This window comes from Sceloporus occidentalis, unplaced genomic scaffold (genome assembly GCF_023333645.1).
Source record: "Sceloporus occidentalis isolate IW3139 unplaced genomic scaffold, rSceOcc1.0.p SCAF_11, whole genome shotgun sequence".
Classification (NCBI taxonomy): Eukaryota; Metazoa; Chordata; class Lepidosauria; order Squamata; family Phrynosomatidae; genus Sceloporus; species Sceloporus occidentalis.
This window is the reverse complement of record NW_028316991.1, coordinates 10,032,094-10,056,007: the sequence shown is the minus strand read 5'-3', so window position 1 is coordinate 10,056,007 and position 23,914 is coordinate 10,032,094. Positions and strand designations below refer to the sequence as shown.

Sequence of the window (23,914 nt, the reverse complement as noted above, 5' to 3'; positions counted from 1 at the left end):
TTAAACTGTACTATAAACCGGACCATTTGTGCGTTTTTTCTCCCCTAATGAACCAGTATAAACAATCTACTGCTGTGTAAACAACGAGAGGGCTTTTTTTTTTACTACGTGACATATGGTATTTATCTATTGTTAGTTGGGAATAAAACAAGAGAAAATAGGGTGGGAGGCATGGCCGCAATTTCAACGACTATCTCTTGGTATCAGAACAAAAACTGAAGAGAGGGCAGCAGGTGTTCGGGAGAAGAGAACTGAGGGAGGATGTCGACTCTTGCCAATACCTCACCTGTAAAACAGAGCATCAGGTTTTGTTCTGCCTGAATTGTCACATGGGGATTCATTACCGCCCTGCCTTTTCATTTAATTTCATCCGTCCTTCCATACTCATATTAAGGCTTTGAATTGAGATGCCGTTATTGCTTCCGATCAGACTATGTAACTAGCATCTGTGCTCTCGGAAAATACAAAATAAAAAAGACAAGATAATATGTTCCTGTTTAAAATGAGGTCAAACTATCCAAGGGGATACTCTCTTAAATGGATTGTTATAATAAAAATAAAAACAAAATAGAAAAAAGAAGACTTCTCATTCATTAACCTTAAATTCTGCGGACCTGGATTCATTCTTTATAAGAAAATGTAGCAACGATGAATTCATGATTGATTGATTGATTGGTGATTCTTTTTTTGTTTTCTCAGATCGCACTGAGAAGCGTTCCACAATGCCAGACTCACCTGTGGATATAAAAACGCAGTCCAGGCTAACGCCTCCTACGATGCCACCTCCACCGACCACGCAAGGAGCTCCGCGAACCAGCTCGTTCACCCCAACAACATGTAATTCATTATTTTATGCTTCATTTTAGTATTTATTTTTAATGCTTCTGTGGGACATCTGTTGGAGCCTCTTTCCATAACTGTGCAAATATATAAGTAGTATAACATTCTAAGATATCACAAAGTATTGGTGTTTTTTTGTAAGTATTGGCGTTTTGTATAGGTTATTTAGTAGAAAAATATCTACTAAATAACCTAAATATGTTATAACCCGTAAGCTCACGAATGGTTAAAATTCAGCTTGAACCTATTATTTCATTTTTCATATAGACAGTATAATGAAAAAACATAATAGGCATTAATGATGTTCTTTGAATGCGTTTTTTATAGGTTATTTAGTAGAGAAATATCTTTCGTTTCTATGCTAAGAAAGTTACAACCCGTAAGCTCATGAATGGTTAAAATTCAACTTGAACCTATTATTTTTGTCACGTAGTCATGCATTCTGGTGTTATCCTCATTGGCAGAAAATACGCTAAGTGTCTGGATTTCTTTAATAATGCTTAATGTTACGTGTCAAGTGTTGGCCTAAGTAGGTGGTGAAGTTCCCAAGGCAGAGAGGAGAAACTTTAACTTTTCCAGACATTTCCTGCCTGGTGACTCAAAACAGAGGGTTTTATGTTTTTCCAGAAATGTATATATACAAAAAAGGCAACATAACATGTCCAATGGGTTATTTTGTTTTATTGTTCAGCTGACCCAGGTTAGAATAACAGTGCTGCTCCATTTACATGAACGGTCTGCTTTCTTAGAATAACAACCCTGTTAATGACATCACCCGGTAAATTATAGCTGCTGGAATAAATATTCTGATATTGCCCGCAGGCTTTATGAAATGGGATTGCTATGTTCAAGATAAACGGTGCAAATGGCGTGTTTTTTCTACAAGAGTACAGCGGTGGGAAACTCAAAAGTTTATCCCGCTGTTCCAGTCCAATTGAATTAGCTGTTCTTTCTTCACACATACAGAAGCGCGGCGACTTGAAAGGAAAATCATCTCTGTAGGCATGGCAGGGAATGACCAGCGAAATTCTAAAAAAAAAAAAAAATCAAATGTAAATAATATTCTAAAAAAAAGGATTGAAGTCAAATGAAAATTAGTTGAAGTTGTTGAAAGTTCTTAATTATCTTGCCATTTTTTGGTTAACTCTGGCAGAAGAAAGCTTAATCCTCGTTGACCTACAAAACTGAGTTAGGGCTTAGAGGAGGACTGGCAAAAGGCTCTTTGGGCTAGTCTAATTTAAAGATTTTAAGTCCACAAGCTTTATTTCACTGAGAAAGTGGTAGAGATCTGAAACAGCCTTCTAGCAGAGGTGGTGGAGGTTAATACATTGAAGGGATTTAAGCATAAATGGGATAGGCATACAGCCAGTAAACTTTATTATTTTTTTTAATTAATTATTTATGAAGATATTCTACATTAACTTTTGAGCCTATTAAGGGTCAATGGCTTAAATGTAATGTAAGGAAATTTTATTTTACTGAGAGGGTAGTAGATAAGTGGAACAGCCTCTAAGTCGAAGGTATAGCGGCTAATAAATATCTAAGAAGAAAACTGCTGTCAAATGTGTCTATTGGATATTAACATAATTATTATGAATGTTGGGTAACACCCACTGACCCTCACAAAGTTCGGAGATTATTTTATATATATATATATAATATACACATATAGAATACTTGTAAGTAATGTATTTGTGTTTTTAATAGTGACAAATGGCACAAGCCATTCACCAACAGCACTGAATGGAGCCCCATCACCTCCCAATGGCTTTAGCAACGGACCTTCCTCTTCTTCCTCATCGTCACTGGCAAATCAGCAGTTGCCTCCTGCCTGTGGCGCAAGACAGCTCAGTAAGCTGAAAAGGTTCCTCACCACTTTACAGCAGTTTGGTAACGACATCTCACCAGAAATTGGAGAAAGAGTGCGCACGCTCGTGCTTGGACTCGTGGTGAGTTGATGTGCCAAGACTCTGTTTTTTTCCCCCCATGATTTTCAAGCAGGTTTTTATGTGTTCGTACAATCTTACCTCCAGAAAACTGATTTTGGTTATTTTACTTTTTCTTAACTATACTGTGGTTAATCTTAAAGTATCTAAAGTCGGTGGTTCACAAACCAGTGGTCAAGAGACTCCTAACAAGCCAGGATTTAAAGGAAATCTCTGCATAAGAAAAGGTGAGTTAATATCAGTGACCATCTGATTGACCAAAAGGACAGATCTGTCTTCAACAGTTTGACTGCAAGAGGGGTGACCAACACATTTGCAGGCGATGTTTTGCTCACACCTGTCGCATTCAAGGGGTCAATGTGTAGCTGTCTTTAAATCCTGGCATTGTAAGGTTTCCCAGAAGACTGGTATTGAAAAACATGTTTAATTAATTAATGTTGAGTTGTGACCATACAGAAGAAACCATTTTTGATATGGACAGTATAATGAAAAAACATAATAGGCATTAACAATGTTCTTTGAATGCGTTTTGGGACATGCGTTTCTCCGTAATCCTGTCTTGGATTTAAGGTTAAGCATCCTAGTCTTTTTTATTTTAAGTATAAGATCTCCTCTAGTATAAAATACTTTTTGAAAGTAGAAACGTGGAACAACCTCCCAGCAAAAGCCAAACTCAAACCCAAAATTCAAAGACAAACTGATACATTAGGTGTAGTGGGCCCTGTTCGCAAAATTAGGCAATTTTGTCCCAGAGTTGTGAGTGGGACACGGCATCACAAATACTAACTTCTACTCTGAATTAATTAGGCAATTATGAACTTATTAAGTACCGGATGAGACAAAAGTAAATTGCCTCTATTATTAATCCTTTTGGCGTTCCAAACATCCATAAAAAAGATCATGCTGTCATTTATTTAAGATTTTAAAGAAAAGCACTTAATGTATAATAACTTTTAAACATTTCTTGCGTTTGTACCGATGACCCTTTTTCAATGTGGTGGCAATCTGTTCCGTGTACCAGCTAAACTACGTGTTTATACCCTACAGAATTCTACATTGACAATTGAAGAATTTCATTCCAAACTGCAAGAAGCTACGAACTTCCCACTGCGACCCTTTGTCATCCCATTTTTGAAGGTACTGCACAGTTCACCGATCTGGAAATTATTTCCAACCATATTGTTGCTAGGTCACAAATGTGTGTTTTACAGTTTCGCTTTTTAAAAGAGAGAATGGAAAATAAATCTGAGATGTAAGGACTTTCTGTTCCTCTGATGGACATACGTTTCTGGGTGACTTTTTGCCCCGGAGCATTATTTTCAAGTTATTTATGGTTATGGTGTATGAAATAAGCTAATAATTCAGGTTGCCTCAGTCTTCCCATTACCGTCTTAGGTGGAAAAGCAGAGCGACATAAAATAAAAGTGCTCTTCCGTAGAGTGATTCAGTATTCGAGAAGATAACTCTGACCACTTATGTTTGAACAGAATGCCTTAGACGGGTCCTGATCGATCCGTATTTTTACAATTTACTTGTAAACACAAACCATATTCAATTGTGTTGTCTCGCAGCTCATTACGTTCAAACGGTATTTTAGATATCACGATTAAAGGTAGAAATATAGCCAAATTGATTTTGTAAAAATAATTTTTCAAAGCATTTATTTTAAATTAATGAGCACATTTTTGTAAACAAATGAATTCCCAAACAAGGTAAAATCCTTTATTTTTTTTTTACGGTTATTGACGGAGACCGAGAGTAGAACTGTAGCTTGCTCTGTGGGTTATATAAATTTAGCAGCCTGGTCTTTCTCAGGCTAATTGAGGCCACAGAGTTTGCTTCTCTTGTTTACCTACTAAGAAAGCTCATTTTATACCAAAAAAAGATATGAGGCAGCACCCATTTAAAGCATACAACGATGGTTCGTATGTGAAGCATACTAATTACACATACTATCATCGATATACGGCATGATCAAGGACTAGATATAAAAAGTTTAGCACAGTTCTTGACTATCCAACTTTTATGAATGTCATATTCAGAAAAGTAAAATGTTGTGAATATTAATTATTATTATTATGATGATGTCAGTTTTTGTCAGTGTAATCTACAAGGAGACCATACTAGTCACAAATTTCAGGCCTATTACTTCTTGATTAATTACAAGAAGACACATTTAGCACCCATGAACTGTCCTCCTGTTTGCTACAGTTTTTCTGAGACGTTCCAGCAGAAAATTATTATGTCATGGGATATTGTTGTCATTTTTTTCTTCTTGGGAGGTAGTAATTCTACAGAAGCCAGAAGCTACTGACATTGCGTTTTCTAATCGTCTTAACCAAGTTCATTAAGAAAAGGATATGTAACTAAAGATGTTGCGTATGAGATGATAAACCTGGATACGCTATCTGTGTAATCTATGATTATTATGGATCCATACAAAGAAATAGGCTTTGTACATAAAGTACACTCACAGTTCTTTGGTTGCTATAGTAATTGCTTCACCTTTATCACTTTGTACCAGAATTGTCCATCAACGCCTTGCTATCCAAATGTCTGGTTAGTGTGCCGGTCAAATATTTTTTTAATAAATGTAATGCACGGGTCTGAGACCCAAGAACCACTAAATTAGTGACGGGGGTTGGGGGCACGTGTAAATTGCTCTAGAACATCTCATTGAGTTCCGAGGGTGCTTCTGTTTTGACAGTCCGTCTGTCCTCTAATTAAAGGATTGGTTTGACCTAAGAACTTTCAATGTGACATGAGTCTGACGGTGCAGCTGTGACCTTGTCTGCGTGTCATACACATAAATGCATATAAACACACGCAACGCACACTGCCGCTTGTCATTATTACAGGCCCTTTCCTCCAACCCAAACCAAGAATAGTGGTCTTAGCTATCGAAAAGATAGATGATCATATCTATTTTTTCCTCGCAAGCGCCCACCTTTTGTATTTAGCTTACCCAAAACTCCAAGCCGGTTAACTTTACTGCCCTTAAAATCAGGTGCTCGAATCAATCGACATGAAAACTAATTGCGTTGCCAGACATTAAAGCCGTCGGCGTCTGTCACGTTCTCCTTAGTATTGTATGTAAAATAACAAGCGGAGAATGTTAATAAAAATACCGCTATGTTTGCTTCATAACATGGACGCCTTCTTTGATGAATTTCCCTGCAAATATTACCGGTTTCTTTGTTTTGCGAAAATGCTTAAACGCGGGGTCAAGCTGGCTGCCACAATATTTAAAACACAAAAAAAAATGCATACGAGGCCTTCTCCACATTCTTTTATCAGGACTGCGTGACATATGGTTGCTATATCATTTACTTTGGATCACTGGAATCAAAGATGCAACTTTTTTTTTCTAATTTTAGTGGTTTTCCTCAAAGGAGACATTAATGACAAAAACCATATGGTTGTGGGAACACGGGGCCTTAATAAGTGCATTCAAACGCAGCTGTAACAATATGCATTAAAATCTTGTTTTCATTAAGCTAATGTAACCCGCAGACCCGCTATTCCATTTTGTGTTTATGGAGAAACATTTACTGGAAAGATATTAGACACCATTCTAATTACCTAATCTGGCACCAGAATTAGTGCAAACAAAATTGCTTTGTATTACCATATTTTTTTTTTTTTTATTTAAATTGAAAGAAGATGTTTATGGAATTGCTGAGTTAAAAAAAAAAAACAAAAAAAAACAAGTAAAAGCTCCTCCGTGTGACATCATTGCATTTAACCCATCGAGGGCTTTACGGTGGAGCAATTTTTGCACTTTTCACACTTTGCTCAAAGGGTTTGTAAATGTGTTAAAAGCCAGTTCCCTGCTTTCATTATTATTATTATTATTATTATTATTATTTAGTTATTTTATTTATTATTTATTTTTATTTATTGATTTATATAGCACCATCATATTTCACAACATTGTAAACTAGGTTATTGGCTGTAAAATAGGGATCATGATGGTAATACAAAATATCTACACTGGCATTTTTTCCCAGTTTTTAAAATGATATAGTTGAACAGAAAAAAACATTAATAAAGTAGTTTTTCTCTGAAATTTGATTTGGAATTTCGGAAATCAGAGATTTAGGGTGTGCGTTTCGTCGTTTCCACCGCAGGAACTTTTTATAACTAGGGTTCTGCAAACGGCAGATATGGATTGTTAATGTAGAAAATTCTACTGCTGCGAAGTGAATGTGTTGAGGTTGGTCTTGGCTGGGCGCCAGTAACTCCTTGCCAAAAGACATCTGTACACAACATGGCCAGCATGTGAGTTAATTTTCCTAATTATCATTCAAGAATTCATCCCTTTCAGACTGCAAAACAAAAATGTATTTTATTAATATACAATGATAATTGTGTTCCTTTTTATACGCCGAAATAAACAAGAATGTAATCGTTCATGGCGATATAACACACCTGTCCATATATTGTGGGCAAAGGTTAAAACCTAAACTCTAATGGAAATCTAGTAGGAATTATTATGTTCCTAAACACAATATTGTGTTTATTTGCTGTTATAAGCCAAGCTTGATTCAATAATCATGAAACAACATGAATTTGCATAACCTAATTTATAAAGGAACATAACTATGCTATGATGCAATATTATCTTAGAACCCTGGCGCTGGTGGTACATCAACCAATCAGAGCAGATGATCACGTATATAAAACGTAGACTTTATTATTAATAGAATACTGATCCTTCTTCCATGACAGGCAAAGTAAAACAACACGAGGTAAACTTTGTGCAGATGCAAGCGAGCAAAGTAAATGATGACAGAGGCTGTCAAGCTGTTGAGGGGCTTTGTTAAGTTTGTTGCATGTTTTCCAGAGTTCACATTTTAGAGCAAGCTGTTCCTTCAGTGTTTGTTGTATATTTTATAGGCCAATCTGCCCCTGTTACAGCGGGAGCTTCTGCACTGCGCAAGGCTGGCCAAACAGAACCCAGCCCAGTACCTCGCTCAGCATGAACAGCTGCTTCTGGATGCCAGCACCACCTCACCTGTTGACTCCTCAGAGTTGCTTCTCGATGTGAATGAAAACGGGAAGAGGAGAACTCCAGATAGGTAAGGAAAAACAACAAGTTTTGGATTTATTCACTCAACCGGATGGAAAAAACCCATGATCTCATATGCACCCTGCTAACTCTTCCAATAGCGACTTGTGACATTGATCAAGACCCATGAGAGGTCCTACACACATAGTGGCGAAGGGGCAAGGGGTTCATCATGCTGCAACATATGCTCATCATGTGGCCTCACAGAGATTTACTAAGAATTTTCTAGGAAACGCACTCTAAAAGAAACAAAAGAAATATGGTTATATATAAAATAAAGAAATATGGTTAGCTCAATAAAAGGTTTTACATGGTCTGGCCACCTAGTACAAAATAATTAGCATATGAAATGTATATGTGGTTTTCGAATGGTGCCTTTCAACATATGTTTGTAGACTTTCTATTTTTAATCCCAAAATGTAACTCAACCTCCCTGCTATAAATATACCCACGGACCGGAAATTCCTTGATTCTGCCGAGTTGTTACAGATTAATACTTTGCGGGTTTTGATTTTAGGAAGGTTATGGGTCTTCTTATCCCGACAGTATTTGTCCTCATAGAAATACCTATACATTAGTCATACAAATATGTTATTTTCATTCTGTAACGGTAAAAGGATCACCCCATAATTGTGTCTCTGCTCTTTTCCTTTTTGATTGGGTTGTCTTCAGAGACTCTCTTCAAGCATGTAATTAGGTGATAGCCAGCAGCTATTTTTTGTAAACAGATCAGATGCAAACGTTGTCACCACAGAATAAGGAAGAGCGATTTTGAATTATGTAGATTACTTCTCCACGTAACAGTAAATATGAGTGGAGATCTAATATAAAACCCATTTGAGGGTGGCGACAGTAATCAGGAGATTCCTGATTTTTGACAAATATTCCAGTTTAAAATGTATCTCCTTGGGTTAGCATACAGATCTGGTCCATTCATCACTAATGTCTTGCCTGTTTATTCAGTCAATGGATATTAATTGAAGCATTTGGGATTTGGAACATCATGCAACGGGTTTAATAGGATCACACGGGACAGTAGCATATGTCATATAAAGTGTCTGAGTAATCACGTACATTATTGAGAAAAACAACAATACCATAAAGGAAAAAGCTATGATCGTTTCCATATCCAATTCTATATATTTTCTAGAACATTTCTATTTGTATTAGTGCTGGAATCTGGATTAGGTTTAATAGGGTATGAACAGTCTGACAGCAAAATCTTTATGTTTTACGGAATGTTTTCTTGGTGCATATGGTCTGGCACGGATGATCAGCCACGGTGAGATTTTGGAGTCTATTAAACTGGCTCATTAAAAAGATCAATCTGTTTCAATAATAACACAGGGAGCCATCAGTCACTGAAAGAGTGGAAAAAACTGACACGTGAGTCGAAAACACATCTGAGTAATTTGTTCATGACATGTCATGGTAGCAGAGATTCTACTATATTTATCTTAATATTTGACTGAAATCCCAGTTAGACTAACAATTTGTTCTACCGTAAAGTATTTATTACTATATTTATTCTTTCCTCTAGTGCCTAAATATGTAAGGGTGTAGTATATGTTAAAACACCTGGCTGATGTTCTTCTAGTATATTGTGAAATGATTAGATATGGTTACATAGATAATTAGGTTGAAATAAGACAAATAGTCCATCAAGTTCAACCATTCCACAAAGTTGATCCAGAAGAAGGCAAAAGACCCACTGAGACAATAATGTCATCTCAAAGGGAAAGACATTTCTTGACTCCAATGCAGTCAGACTCAGCTGGATCAATACTACCTTCTTTAATCTTACTTGTGACAACCCTGTATGCATTAGGGTGCTTTAAAGAATAAAAAAACATTACGTCTTGTAAATATTCAGAAGAATCATGGCAAAACAGAACATCTTAATGAACTTTTTATGCTTCTACAGCCACGTCCATCTAGGCATTCACTAGTAACATGTATGATCGTTCTACAGCAATAAATACCTGTACAAGCAATGTGTTTAACAAAGTATGTGGGACTGCACCTGCAAGACTCTGGAAAATATTTGTACTTATTATATCCATACTATAAAGAACACTTTTATTTTCAGAACCAAAGAAAACGGCTTTGACAGAGAGCCTTTGCACTCAGAGCATCCAAGCAAGCGGCCGTGCACTATAAGCCCTGGCCAGCGGTACAGTCCAAATAACGGCTTATCCTATCAACCCAATGGTCTGCCTCACCCAACCCCACCACCTCCTCAGCATTATCGTTTGGATGATATGGCCATTGCCCACCACTACAGGGACTCGTACAGACACCCCAACCACAGAGACCTCAGGGACAGAAACAGACCTATGGGTAAGACAAGCACCATCTCTTACATTTCATCTGTACATTTAGAAGGTGTTGGTTATGTTCAAATTCCAATTTTCAAAATTGGTCTTTATAATGTAATAATAAATAATGATCATAATTATTGATTTGAGTGTAAGTGAAAAGCTGTTGAAGTAACAACCAGTCACTTTCCGTGCCAAAAGTGGTACTTATACTCTGAACTTTCCGTACAGATTTGACAAGGAAAAGGAATTCTATCTACACTCCTCATATCTCTTGAAATCAGTTTAAGTTGTATCAGTGACATATGAGCCCACTGATACATTTATGGATCTGCTATGAAAAACTAAATTCACTTTAATATCAACAATGATTTATTTTATCGGAAATTGGACTCTTGATGAAATGAAAATAACCCCTAATCACCATACATAAAAATATGTTTTTAAATGAGAATATTTTTATTTGCCTAGGGTTGCATGGAACTCGTCAGGAAGAAATGATTGACCATAGACTGACTGACAGAGAATGGGCAGAAGAATGGAAGCACCTTGATCATGTAAGATATAATTTTATATCAAGTATATTGATGAAACCATTTAAACAGTTATTCTAGACTTGGGTGATTATTACAGTAGGGCAAATATTAATAATATGATAACCAAATACCTGGATAAACTTTGTGTGAGTACTTTAATATGCATTCTTCAAAATATGAAAATAAAATTACGTTCCTGTTAGAGAAGGTGCAACCCCAGAATGGCTCTAAAGTTTTAAACCACTGATTGGTTGCCTAACACAGCCAATCAATAGTGGCCCCCATGCACAGGAGGTCTCATTACACCTCCCCACAGCCTTGGCTGAGTCCGAGCTCGAGCTGGCTGGTGTATCAGGAGGCGGATGATGCGTTCAGCTGATCTCAAGCCCAATAGCACTGGAAATGGGTGAATGCATATTGGAAGATTCTGCAGAATCCCCCCATGTATGTGCAAAGGGGGAACCAAAATAAAAAATAAAGGGACCACCCAGTTATCATTTGTGTTAAAGTGCATATGATGGCCAGGTGTCCCTTTAATACTTACAAATGGCTTTTTGAATTGATCTTTCTTCCAGACTATGGTTCACTTGCTTAACTAATTTACAGTATATCATCTTTATGTGGTGTATATTGTCTTCTTGTGCTGTTGTCAAAACCTGAATAATGGCAGACATTTCTGCCGCGGTTTGCGGCGGTCCTATGCAAATTTCAGAGATGTGAGATTACTAAGTCATAATATATTTAAAAAGAATAACTCCAATATCATCACAGATGGCAGATGAAAGTACTTTCCGAGTGTTTGAAAGCCAGGCTTAATGAATGTTGCATGCGCCCAGACATATTGCGTGTCTTTTCGACTCATTATATTTTTATGGTGAGAGGGGGAAAAAAAAGGGACACTGTAAACTACAGTCTTAATATTGGAAATCGGGAAGACCTTCGTCAATTTTAAAGCCCAGCCTACTGAATGCAATCTTCTATGCTAGTTCTTTTTGACTTGCAAACAAATTGTCTGATCTGTTTCAAACAGCTGTTGAACTGCATAATGGATATGGTGGAAAAAACAAGACGTTCTCTCACTGTGCTGCGAAGATGTCAGGAGGCCGACCGCGAGGAGCTTAATTACTGGATCAGGCGGTACAGCGATGCAGAGGATTTAAAAAAAGGTAGCAGCAGCAGCAGCAGTCATTCCCGACAGCAGAGTCCTGTGAATCCAGATCCTGTCTCCTTAGGTACATTGGCAGAAACATTGGGCCCAAAATGCCTCTTTCTTATTGTATGATCATTCTGTTGTTTACTGTGTGTAAAAAGCTTAATGTTTCTGCAAATCCGCGGAGTCCAGGACTTCTCTTTCTTGTGTTTTGTATGACGTTAACCCCTTAAAGACAATGGGCGGTCCCTAAACCCATTGAAAACAATGTCATTAAGGGGTTAAAAGGGGAAATTGATAATATATATATATATATATATATATATATATATATGTAAAACAATTACTATAGCTATCTTCGAACATCATATTTTACATCTAATTCCACAGTAAAATGGTGACATTTTCAATCATATTCAATTAAAAGCCAATATTTCGCAGTCGGGCATAACTCTGTGTTAATAGTTCACAGATCCCATGATGGTCGCACTTAGACACTTAGATAAATTCATGTCTTACTAGCCTAGTATGCATCCTTATGCCTACCAGTGCATGCCTATAAATAATTAGAATTATGGTCCAGCATATAGATTCTTTATTAAAGCTGAAAAAATGTTGGAAGAAAAACCTTCCCCTTTGTTATTTGCCCATCCGGTTCTGTTAGATTTCCTATGCTACCAGGTAAAATGTATGACTTTGTTCTAAAATGTCCTGATATTGAGGCCCATGAATCTGACTAAATATTTTGCGTTGGATTGCTTCAGTTATTTCTATGATCCCTTTTCTAAATGACAGCTTAACTCAACACAAATAAGATACAGGGTTTTGGCAAGCAAGCTCCCCGCAAAGGATAATGCTGCGAATAATCAGATATAATTTGGATCTGATGGAAATCATAACAAAATATTTTTAGTACCTCGTTTGTAATACCACATAGTTTTGTCATATATTTTTCACAGCTGCTCAACAGCTCCGCTAATCTGTTCTTGGAAGAGTTTTTGAAATATTTCTATGGCTACAACATTTTATTTCATTCTCACTGAATAACATTTTATGAGGCAAACCTCTTAATGTCTTAATACGGACATCTTTAATTCAAAGTATACTGAAGAACAAACATAGCTGCAATCCGCACTGTTATGACATCATTTGACTAGAGGTGTAGCATTGGGGGTGCAGAGGGGCTCACCAGTAGATCCTAATGACATGTGCTGCAGATAAATTATTTATTTTATCAGGGATGAACGTGATATAACTTCACAAAATTTATTTTTGGTTTCACAAGCAGAATAACATATTCAGAGACATAGACATTAACCCCTTAATGACAAAGTGCATTGGGTTTAGGGACCGCCCATTGTCCTTAAGGGGTTAAGAGCCACAAAAGGAAAGATACCACTTACAGGAGGTCCCCAACATTTTGTGTTATATATATGTGCAGTTGGTTGTACACTTGCCTGTGCCATTGTCTATAAGCAAAACTTAATGATCTTTCCAAACATTACAAACCACATTTCTTCCAAGGGTTCTCAACTAAAATGCAAGTCATGAGTGTTGTGTTCCACAAACACCTGTAATACTAGATGTTCCTCTCCCCTCTACTATCCAGTGCTGTCCTCTTGTAGTTATATAAACATGATTTAGTGTTGAAAAATGTGTGATCTGTCCAAAAAAACAGCTGCGATGCTGAGATGTTTGCGTACCATAGACAATACTCGAAGCGTGATAAAAGAGTGGGTATTACTCACAGGCTGAAGTACCAGCAAATGAGCGGTACTCACAATGCTTCTTTTCTCTTCCTACTCTACGCAGAATCGCATCGGGAATTCCTTCACAGGCCTGCTTCTGGATACGTGCCAGAGGAAATCTGGAAGAAAGCTGGTAAGGATTGTTTAAAAACACAGACCTAGTGTTCTGGCAGATGTGTGCAGTCGCTAATGCACTGATGTGAAGAATCAAAAAAGAACTGATTAGTAACAGAGGAAAATTGCAATAATCTTCAATAACAGCTCAAAATGATAATACGGTTGTTTGGAATGCTTTTGTAGAAAATCTGCAACCCCGGAGGAGAATATTGATCTTTCATGTTTCCTGTGTTATTATGCTGCACTAAACAAAGCAGCGGTAATATAGTATGTGGCATTGTTAAAGTGGCTGTCTAATGACTCAGTAAGCATATGCTAATTGATGAATAAAGTTTACTATTAAATGTGCAGGGAGAACTGGCCAAAATTCCTTGAATTCCTTTTCTATTCATGGTAGACATTAAAATAAACTGGGCGTTTTTTATTATCGTATCAAGGCCAATGCATCCAATGGATCTATACATTTCTATAGAATGTATGTACCAAGGAATGTGCTGTTCCTACTACTCTACTGGACAAAATACTACAATGTATACAAAGGTGCTGAAGTGTTAGAGCATCTTTTAATTCCCTGTTCTCGTTTTGAAATTATGAATTACTCTTTGGAGTAACCGTGATTTGCCTTTGTGGTCAAATTGATGAAGTCAAGTAGAGTTCCTTTAGTTATGATAAATTGGAGACCATTTGTTGACGTGATAAGAAATGATGAGGTCCTGAAATTGTTCTATATAGCTCATGTAACAAAATACGTGAAGTGCCCATGTTCCACTGACTCACAACTTAGTGTGCACATGTCTATAAATATAGCCTATAAATATACTTTGCAGTTGAGAGCAGTTCATTATTTTTTCTAATGTGGATCTATGATCTGCCGCATCCACAGTTATCTTCTCATATATTACATTAGATTACATTACTTTCATATATTACGGGCATTCTACAGCTGAGTGGCTGGAACTGATGGAGGTGAAGACCATACATTTTAATACATTTTTAAGCATGGTTTAACAGACACATTTCCGTGGATTAGGATCTGACCACCATGTTTTACCCCAAAACCTATACCCCCTCCCCTGAATAGCCTAATGTAGACATACCGCAGAGAACATAGTACATGATGTTTGTATTCTTGCAACTGCATAGAGAGTTACTGGTGCATTTTCAACAAAGGGCTCTGAACAAAAGCAATCATAATGATTTCTAGAATGTATTGAAACCAGGATTAAAACCCACTGATTATATAACTAGTGTTCCTGTAGCCTTTATGTTAGTGCTGGGCAAATAATGATAATACTAATATTAGCCTAACTTGCCAAAGAGATTGAAACTGTACACTCCATTTAGAGAATTAAATCTTAAAATCCTATGCCGCCTGAAATCTGGCAGCTTTGTGAAAATAATCACTAAATCCAAATTCTTTAACTTCCCAGCTATAATATCTTCCTATGTAGATTTCCTTTTTGAGCAAACATGGATTGTTTGCATTTGGTAATAAATATTCAAGCACCTTGCGGATGTCCCATCAATTCTTTTTGCAGGTCTGCATGTGCCTGTAGGGAATAGAATAGGAATGCATAATTTAAATATAAATTGCCTAATTAGCATATACAATTAGTCAAGCTGGAGCTTTGATCGTAAGCAAAAATTATTGTCCTGTATTGGCACTTAGATAGAATTTTAATTCACCTTGAATATTCAAAGCAAAATAGGACCTGGTCGTAGCTGTTGTTTTTTTTTTTTGTTTTTGTATATAAAAAAAATTTTTTTTTAGAAAATACATTTTTTTTTTAAGAAAAAAAAAACATGAGAGAAAAATGTATACTTTATTTCACAATTACAAATATCATTAATAAAAAGTATGTGTGCTATAAAAAGACATAATGTCCCGATATAAGGTTTTAAAAATATGAAATACAACAATTCTGACATTTTCTTTTTTTTTTTCTGTTGGTCTGTGGGAAATGTAATTTTTTTTGTGGTTTTGTAGTCCTATTACCGAATGCTTCCTCTAGTATGTTCATTTGCGCTTAATTTTTAATATCTGGTAATATGATTCTATTAGAATTCTATGTTCTTAATTAAACAGAACATTTAATTAAGGTGCTTTTTAAATGGGTGAAACAATTAGGTGAAAACACTTGAATGAAACATGTCATAATTAGTTTTAATAGACTGTTAATTGGTACAACGTTTGCCAAGTTAATAATTGCCTCTTATTACAGTTTCAATTATTCATTGTCATTTTAGTTTGAATAAAGATGAAAATTGGTTAAACTGGTTCAATTGGAAGATATCCTTTGGTGATAATTCAATTACATCATTTTATTTACATTTTCACCATTTTGGTTATCCTGTAGGTATTTAAACATCATAATATATATGTATAGCACTTAACTTTTCATCCTTTTATACATTTTTGTGTAGATTTCTATCCAAAATACTTAAAATTTTTCCAACTGAAAAAAAAAGATTTAATGCAGAACCAGGGACATCATTGCTATTATCGTTCCCAAAAACAATTCTTGTAAAATTTTGCCCAGTTCATATTTCTTGCTTAAAATCCATATGACACAAAACCAGCCACTAATAGGTTTTTACTATAAAGCTGAAAAAAATTGTGTGTTGTTTTTATAGAAAACCTTAAAATTAAATAATAAAATGACAAATCTGATGAAGTTGGCTTGCTTAAAATGCTAGAAATCTCAATGTGTAAATTGAACCGCACCTTTAATTCCTATCAGGTATAACTGGAAGAATTGCCCTTTGCAATAAATATATAATAAACCAGTTCAGTTCACAAAGGCATTATTATTACCATGTATACTGCTAAATATTATTTATTATAGAAGGGATGCTCTTTACATCAGTAAATGATATAGACATTTGCCATATGATGTTCTCTCCTCCTTAGAGATTTTAGAACTAATGCCACAGTAACAGGCTGCCCGGGAGATTTGTATTCTGTAATTCTAGAGCTGTTGCGGATTCTGCACAGAACAAATCAGGTCAAAATGGCAAAAATATACAATGTTGCTCAAAAAGCAGTTGCTGCACTATTGCTGAGATTTACTGACTTTTGGGAAAGTATAATAATAGAAAAAGTCAATATTTCACCATCACATATATAGCAAATGAAGGACTTTTTCAGATTTCTGGTAATATTTATATATATATATATATATATATATATATATATATATATATATATATGAATCGTATTGTGCAAAAGTTTACAAAAATAGACATGTTAATAATTTATTTTTATAATTTAACAAAATGCAAATTGAGTGAACAAAAGAAAAATCTAAGTCAAATCAATATTTGGTGTGACCACCATTTGCCTTCAAAGCAGCATCAATTCTTCTAGGTATTCTTGTGCACAGGATCATCTTAGAGAACTACAGTTCTTCTGTGGATTTTGCTGCCTCAGTCACTTCTCTCAATGCAATCCCAGATAGACTTGATGATGTTGAGATTAGGTCTCTGTGGGGGCCACACCATCACTTCCAGGACCCCTTGTTCTTCTTTACACTTAAGATAGTTCTTAATGGTGTTGGCTTTATGTTTGCAGAATACATGCTGGTATTGCATGATGAATAAGTATCTGCCTGTACTTCTCAGCATTAAAGAGAGCATTATTTCTGACCAAGTCCCCAACTCCATTTGCAGAAATGCAGCCCCAAACTTGCAAGGAACCTCGACCAAGCTTCACTGTTGCCTGCAAACACTCATTCTTGCACTGCCCCCCAGCCCTTCAGTGAACAAACTGCATTCTACTACAACCTAATAGTTCAAATTCTGGCTCATCAGTCCAGAGCACCCACTGCCATTTTTTCTATACCACAGTTCCAGTGTTTTTGTGAATAGTGGAGTCGCTTGGCCACGTTGGAGGTATGTCTTTCCACATTGGATGTTTGGCTTTTTGGCTGCAAGTTTTCCATGAAGACTACTTCTGATCCGGACAGTAGATGGTTATACCAGGGTCCCACTGTTTTCTGTCAATATTGAGCTGATGGCACTGCTGGACATGCTTCTGATTGTGAAGGGAAGTAAGCATGATGTGTCTTTGATCTGCTGCACTAAGTTTCCTTGGCCAACCACTGAGTCTAAGGTCTTCAACATTGCCCGTTTCATGGTGCTTCTCCAAAAGAGCTTGGCCAGAACATCTGGAAACCCCTGATGCAGTATAACTATGTAACCATATGTCTACAAATTCCCTGACGCAAGTGTATCTAGAAAAATGTATGCTGTTTTGTAAGGCAACGGGTGGTCACACCAAAATTGATTGGATATAGATTTTTCTTCTATTCATTCACTTTGCATTTTGTTAAATTATTACAATAAACAACAAAGATGTATAGTTTTGAAGGCATTCTTTCACACCGGTCTAAAATGTTTGCACAATACTGTATATATTAATGTAAATAGAATATTATTTAAAAATACTCCAAAACAGTGAGTTAATATTATATTTAATATAATAAGATTCTGTTTGGCTTTTTTTTTGTCTCGAAGTTTGACCATGCACCTGAGACAAATTTGTAGTAATAAGTAGTACTCAACAATGATGCTCAACAAGTTGAAATGTATCATTTTATTATCTACATGTTTATTGTGTAATCCTTTGTTTTTTTTACTGATGGCTAAATCCTGATTGTTTCACAGAGGAAGCAGTAAATGAGGTTAAGCGGCAGGCAATGGCAGAGTTACAGAAAGCAGTGTCCGAAGCAGAAAGGAAAGCCCATGAAATGATCACTACAGAACGTGCAAAAATGGAAAGAACCGTTGCGGAAGCAAAACGCCAAGCTGCAGAAGATGCACTTTCTGTTATTAATCAGCAGGAAGATTCAAGCGAGGTAAGACACCATATGCTTGGAAATTAAGGGATATCTTTATAATTTTATAATATTGGCGATGATGTTTAGTACGTATATTTTAGCAGTGCAAAAGTCCTTGATTAGGACCTGGTCAATGAACTGTAATACAATTTAAGTGAGCATGTTTCATATATATATATATATATATATATATATATATATATATTTCGTCTTAGATTCAGGATAGCCTCATGCCTATGAATGCCAGGTTGCAGGAGAAGCACTAAAGTCCTTAACAGCAATCTTTGCCAGGTTATCCTTATGGTGACATGGGCTGTCAACCTTCATTGAGCCTAATGAACATTAACACTGTCACCAGGTACCATGCCACAATATGCTAAAAGATGCAGGGTAGAAACACGAGCCCCTGTTATATGCTTTTACTCTAGAAAACAGAACAATGTGATAATGAAACACTGTTTATATAGTATAGCTTAATTAACTCAAATTAATAATCTTCTCCCACAGAACACAAACATACCAGGTCCATCACGTGTGAAATATTGTTAATTGCTAATTAAGCTAAAACAATCTATTGACAGAATAAAGAAAATGACAACCTAAGAACACAGATGTTGGATACTTGTGACCATTGTCTGTTTGAGAAGTAGCGCTTAGAGAGTAGCTTCATCATAATGAGGATGTAGGTCAAAATGAACCAATTAGAAAGCTATGCGGAGATGAAAAACTGGCACATGGCTCCGAATCCAATGTGTATCCATGACTTAATAGGGAAGGCTAGATTTTAATTTGTTGCAGACTTCTTTGAGGATGAAAGACCCTTGTGGGATCAGTGGATGCCCAGAGTTTCTTTTTAATGCATAGCAGATGAGTTCTAAAAGACAAAAGAAATTGATTTCCGACATCTGAAAGTTTCTCAGGAAGAGAGTAAAATGAAAGCAGAGTGTTTCATTGCAGGAATCAAACTAGACCGTCACATAATTGCCTTGGCATCTTGACGCTGAAGAAGTCAAATATTGATGTGTAGATTCCTGCTCGTTCTATCAGATCTTTGTGCTATTACATTAGTTGAACACTCTTTACAAGTTACAAACACTTTCCTTTTAAGGGGCATCAGAGCACAATAATTATCGAGGTGGCAGCTCTAGATGGTTGTTGCGTTTTGCTAACCAAGTCAAATATTCCCATATGTTATCACTATAAATTCTATTCCATCTTTGCTGCGCTTCAATATCATATCAGATGGCAGATCAACGGTAATTTTTATGTAAGAAACACATCAAGCCTTTGGCGGCAATGTTATCACATCATCACTTCAAAAAAAGCCATTGTTGCATTTTTGCCTTTTAAAATACTGCTTCGTGGCAGAAGTAAACATATCCTGAATTAATTTGCTCTTTGTAGTAATAGGTTTTGACATCTCCAGCACTGAGCTAAGTTTAGACAAAATGAACCCGAAAGCAGAAGGACTGAATTAAAGCCAGGTGATGCCAGACAAGAAGTCTACAACCTGGACATTTAACTACCAAAAAACATCTGTTTCTCTGTTTGGAAACTTTTTTTTTTATATTTTCAAGTGTTTTCGAAAGATGGGAACAATTTTAGAAATAAAAAAAGGTCCAGCACATGCTTTTGCAATTATCTGGTTTACTCTCTATATTCCTTGCTTTTGAATGGAGCCCACATCTGATTTTCATCTAATGGAGCCAGTGAGTATTGGAAGGAAACCATATTTCCACAAGGCATAGTTTCCAGTACCTTCCATAAGGCTGAGTCTGGCAGTTCTAAACTTTCAGAAAAACTTGATCATCGTAGAAAAGGATATTTTATCATACAACGTTCTTAATAACAAAATATATGTTATACAAATATAGTTTTATATATATATATATATATATATATATATATATATACATATATATATATATATATATATATATATATATAGTCTACTGACTGTTAGCCATTCTTTAGAATATGTATACTCACATATAAACATGCAGATGCTTGTTTCTTCTTGGGTATATATATATACTGTTTATATTAGACTTGGGTGCCGACAGAAAGTTAGTTTTTGTGTTCGCTTTTGGGGGAAACATTTTTTTTGTATTCAACGAAGAAGAGGTTGAATTAAAATGGCAAGATTCTCTGTGGCGATGGATGAATGAACAAATATTTTTGTTTTTCATTTCTTTTGTTTAATGTTGCATTCGTTCATTATTCGGACGAATGGATGAAACTGTAAAATTCTGCATGAAAACGCATTTGTCCAAAAACGAATGCGCAAGTCTAATATATATATATATCTGTGTGTGTGTTAGCGCATCTGTATGGATAACACCCCCAACAACGTCTTATTTTCTTAAGTTCAATAAGCCTACCTCCTTGGTGAGAAGATCTCAAACTTGTTGGTCATGCATGTAAAGGAAATGAGCACAGTAAGACACACAGCACCCATATGACATAGCGTGTTGGTATAAGATTAACCCCTTCAGGACCGGCGTTGGCAAACTGCGTCTTCCCTTGAAGACAGCAGTTTTTTTTAAAATATTTAAATTACGTGCTCGTGAATCGCTGTAAAGCAATCACGTGCATGGAATTGAGGGTGAGTGGCTGCTACGGATCGCTGGGGACGCCCAATGGTCAGTAGCAGCCGCCCCTCGCGATCCCAGCGTCCATAGCGACGCTGGATCGCGCATCATCGATGACGTACCTGGTACGCCCCGGTCTGCCGATGACCTTTGACCCGGAAGTACCAGGTACGTCCTGGTCTTGAAGGGGTTAACAGGCCCTGGGTGCCGTGTAGCACACAGGAGAGCTGACTGAGATCTTTGCTGGTTCAAAAGGTTATGCTCCCCTATTAAGAAGTCAAGAAGAATCCCCCCCCACAAAAAAAATTGCTTAATTAGGGGTTTTTGCCTTCTTTTGGATCAAGAGTAGGAAGGTTAGGTAGAAGGATTGAACCTGAAGGGTTTAATGTTTTTATTTTGTTAAATAATGTTTTAACATTATTTACTAGAACGCTACATTCGCCAATATTCTATTAGCATGTCTCAAGAAAGGATAGGGAATTTTAGTTGAAAAGGTCTGCTGTGTTATACAAATCCACCCTGCAAACATCAATTAAATGCCTTCGTCCTCCGAAATCATGTAACATAGCATTCATTGATACATTAGAAAAAAATAATCTGTTATACAGCATGTTTAAGGGCAGAACTTTATGGTCCTTCTACAAAATGGCGGAGTTTCAATGTTTATAGACATGTCGGTGCTTTGAAGCAATTACGTATCAGTAAAACCAACACCAGGGAAACCCATCTGTATTCCTTAAAAGCTTTAAACCTAATTAATTGCTTAACTTATCCATTTTATTTTTTGATTCATGAAAAAATATATCTAAGGTTAAGCGAGCTGATAAATGTTTAACTTTTGCCATGGTATTTGTATCTGTAGAATTAAAACGAAAGGGAAAAATGGCTACAAAATGTGATAGCAATATATTTTTTTTTTCTTAAATCAGAACTTGTTCATGCTGGTAGCATCTTCTGTCATCTGTTGTAGAAAACCAGAGCAGATTGTTTACATAGCATTTCACAATTTCACTATAATAAGGCAAATTCAGTGGATTTGCACAAATGTTTCGCCATGTGTTCAGAACACATTTCGTACTTTTTCCACCTGTGCTTGTAATTTACAGTTCGTTTAATGCTAGTCTTTGAGGCAATGAACATAGAATAAGTTATTAACTCTTTCCATTATTTTTTTTTTTTTGTCAGAGCTGCTGGAATTGTGGTCGGAAAGCAAGCGAAACCTGCAGTGGCTGTAACACCGCACGGTACTGTGGATCCTTTTGCCAACACAAAGACTGGGAGAAACACCATCACATCTGCGGACAGACCCTTCAAGCTCAACAGCAGGGGGAGACACCAGCAGTTAGCTCCTCTGTCACACCCAGCAGTGGCGCTGGAAGCCCAATTGATACACCACCAGCAGCCACTCCTCGGTCTACTACCCCTGGTACTCCATCCACCATAGAGACAGCTGCCCGTTAAAAAAACAAAAAAGACAAAAATGGAATTGTTCCAAACTTTAAAGACAAAAATGAAACTATTTCCTCATTCTCAGATGTTCAAAGATTTAAAACGAACTATCCTAAATCAGTGCTACAACTACAGTGGACTTCTTTTATCTTGATGTAGTAGCAGAACATAATAGGCCAGTAACGGGTCACAATGACTTCTTACGGAAAACAAAGATATCTTTTCTTTAGAAAAGTAAAAACAAAAAAGAAGAGAGCAAAGAATATAACACACACAAAAAAAAACAAAAAAAAAAACAAAGCAAATGCTAGATTTGACCTCCTCCCTGGTATTTTTCAGTAGCTGGGATTTTAAACTAAATGACCTCATTAACAAATGCTTTACCAAACAGCAAACCAAGAGATTGCTAATTGCTGTTGAAAGCAAAAATGCTAATATAAAAAAAAATGGAATCACATGCAATGATGGAAATATTGAGTGAAAACACCTCAAGGGCATGAACATTGGATACAGCAGTAGACATTTTAATAAGGAGATGAATGGCGTCCGTGGGTAACTGACTGAACTTTGAACACCCGCTTGGAGAAAAAAAATGACAAAAAATACACATGTGCAGCAGATTGGAAGGAAACACAGATGCTCGATTTTGTTCAGTTTCAGAATTAAATTAAATAATATCCAGGACAAAGGAATTAAAAACAAAGGAAAGATGATTTGCAGTGGGATATATAACTACAGCAGCAAAAGGAAAAAAATAATAATTAAAATGCCATAATGCAAAAAACGGCCTCTTTACATAAAGAAAGAATGGACGTTATCAGAAACCTGGCACTCTTGTCATCAGAAATCTGTCCTAAAAAAAAATCTTATCAACAATCCTTCATTTTTACAAGGTTCAACAGAGGAAGACAATCGGGTCTATTCCAACTCATCCATTATCATTATTATTTTTTTATACTGAAAACAACAAAATATTAGAAAAAAAAAAAAGAAACCAACATAGCAGAAGAGCGTATACAAAGTGACTACAGCTCCGATCCACTTTAACTGGTTTTCCATCCCATCTCGTTTGATAAAAAGTCACAAAAATAGTTGTTCGCTTGGTGTTACAAACACTAATGTCCTGTGAGTTTTCCCAATGGTGTTTTTCCTGTAAACGTGTTGGACAAATGTGAAAATGCATTGAGTTATCATTGCCCACATTTAATCTCTTTATTCTTAGCTGGTGAGAAACCTGTAACTTTCTATGCTGCTTTTATATCTGTATATGTTAGTGATATTTCCCTCTTAGTAAAAAAAACAAAAAACAA

The 23,914-nt window shown here is 36.2% G+C and overlaps 1 protein-coding gene across 1 annotated transcript; it reads left to right on the top strand.

The window, feature by feature from the left end:
- Window positions 1–704: 704 nt before the first annotated feature.
- Window positions 705–22,616, top strand: LOC149305541 (protein CBFA2T1). The gene is made up of 10 exons (XM_089477169.1): window positions 705–837; window positions 2,548–2,789; window positions 3,834–3,923; window positions 7,686–7,867; window positions 9,947–10,197; window positions 10,647–10,732; window positions 11,742–11,943; window positions 13,674–13,742; window positions 18,392–18,582; window positions 22,341–22,616. Exons 1-10 carry the CDS (start codon window positions 723–725, stop codon window positions 22,614–22,616), a joined length of 1,704 nt encoding a protein of 567 aa, XP_089333295.1. The 5' UTR covers window positions 705–722.
- The last annotated feature ends 1,298 nt before the right edge of the window (window positions 22,617–23,914 follow it).

Coding starts and splice junctions, on each gene's coding strand:
- LOC149305541 (XM_089477169.1), top strand. CDS start 723: ATGCCAGACTCACCTGTGGATATAAAAACGCAGTCCAGGCTAACGCCT. Junction 3,924..7,685: donor TTGTCATCCCATTTTTGAAG/GTACTGCACAGT, acceptor TATATTTTATAG/GCCAATCTGCCCCTGTTACA. Junction 13,743..18,391: donor GGAAATCTGGAAGAAAGCTG/GTAAGGATTGTT, acceptor ATTGTTTCACAG/AGGAAGCAGTAAATGAGGTT.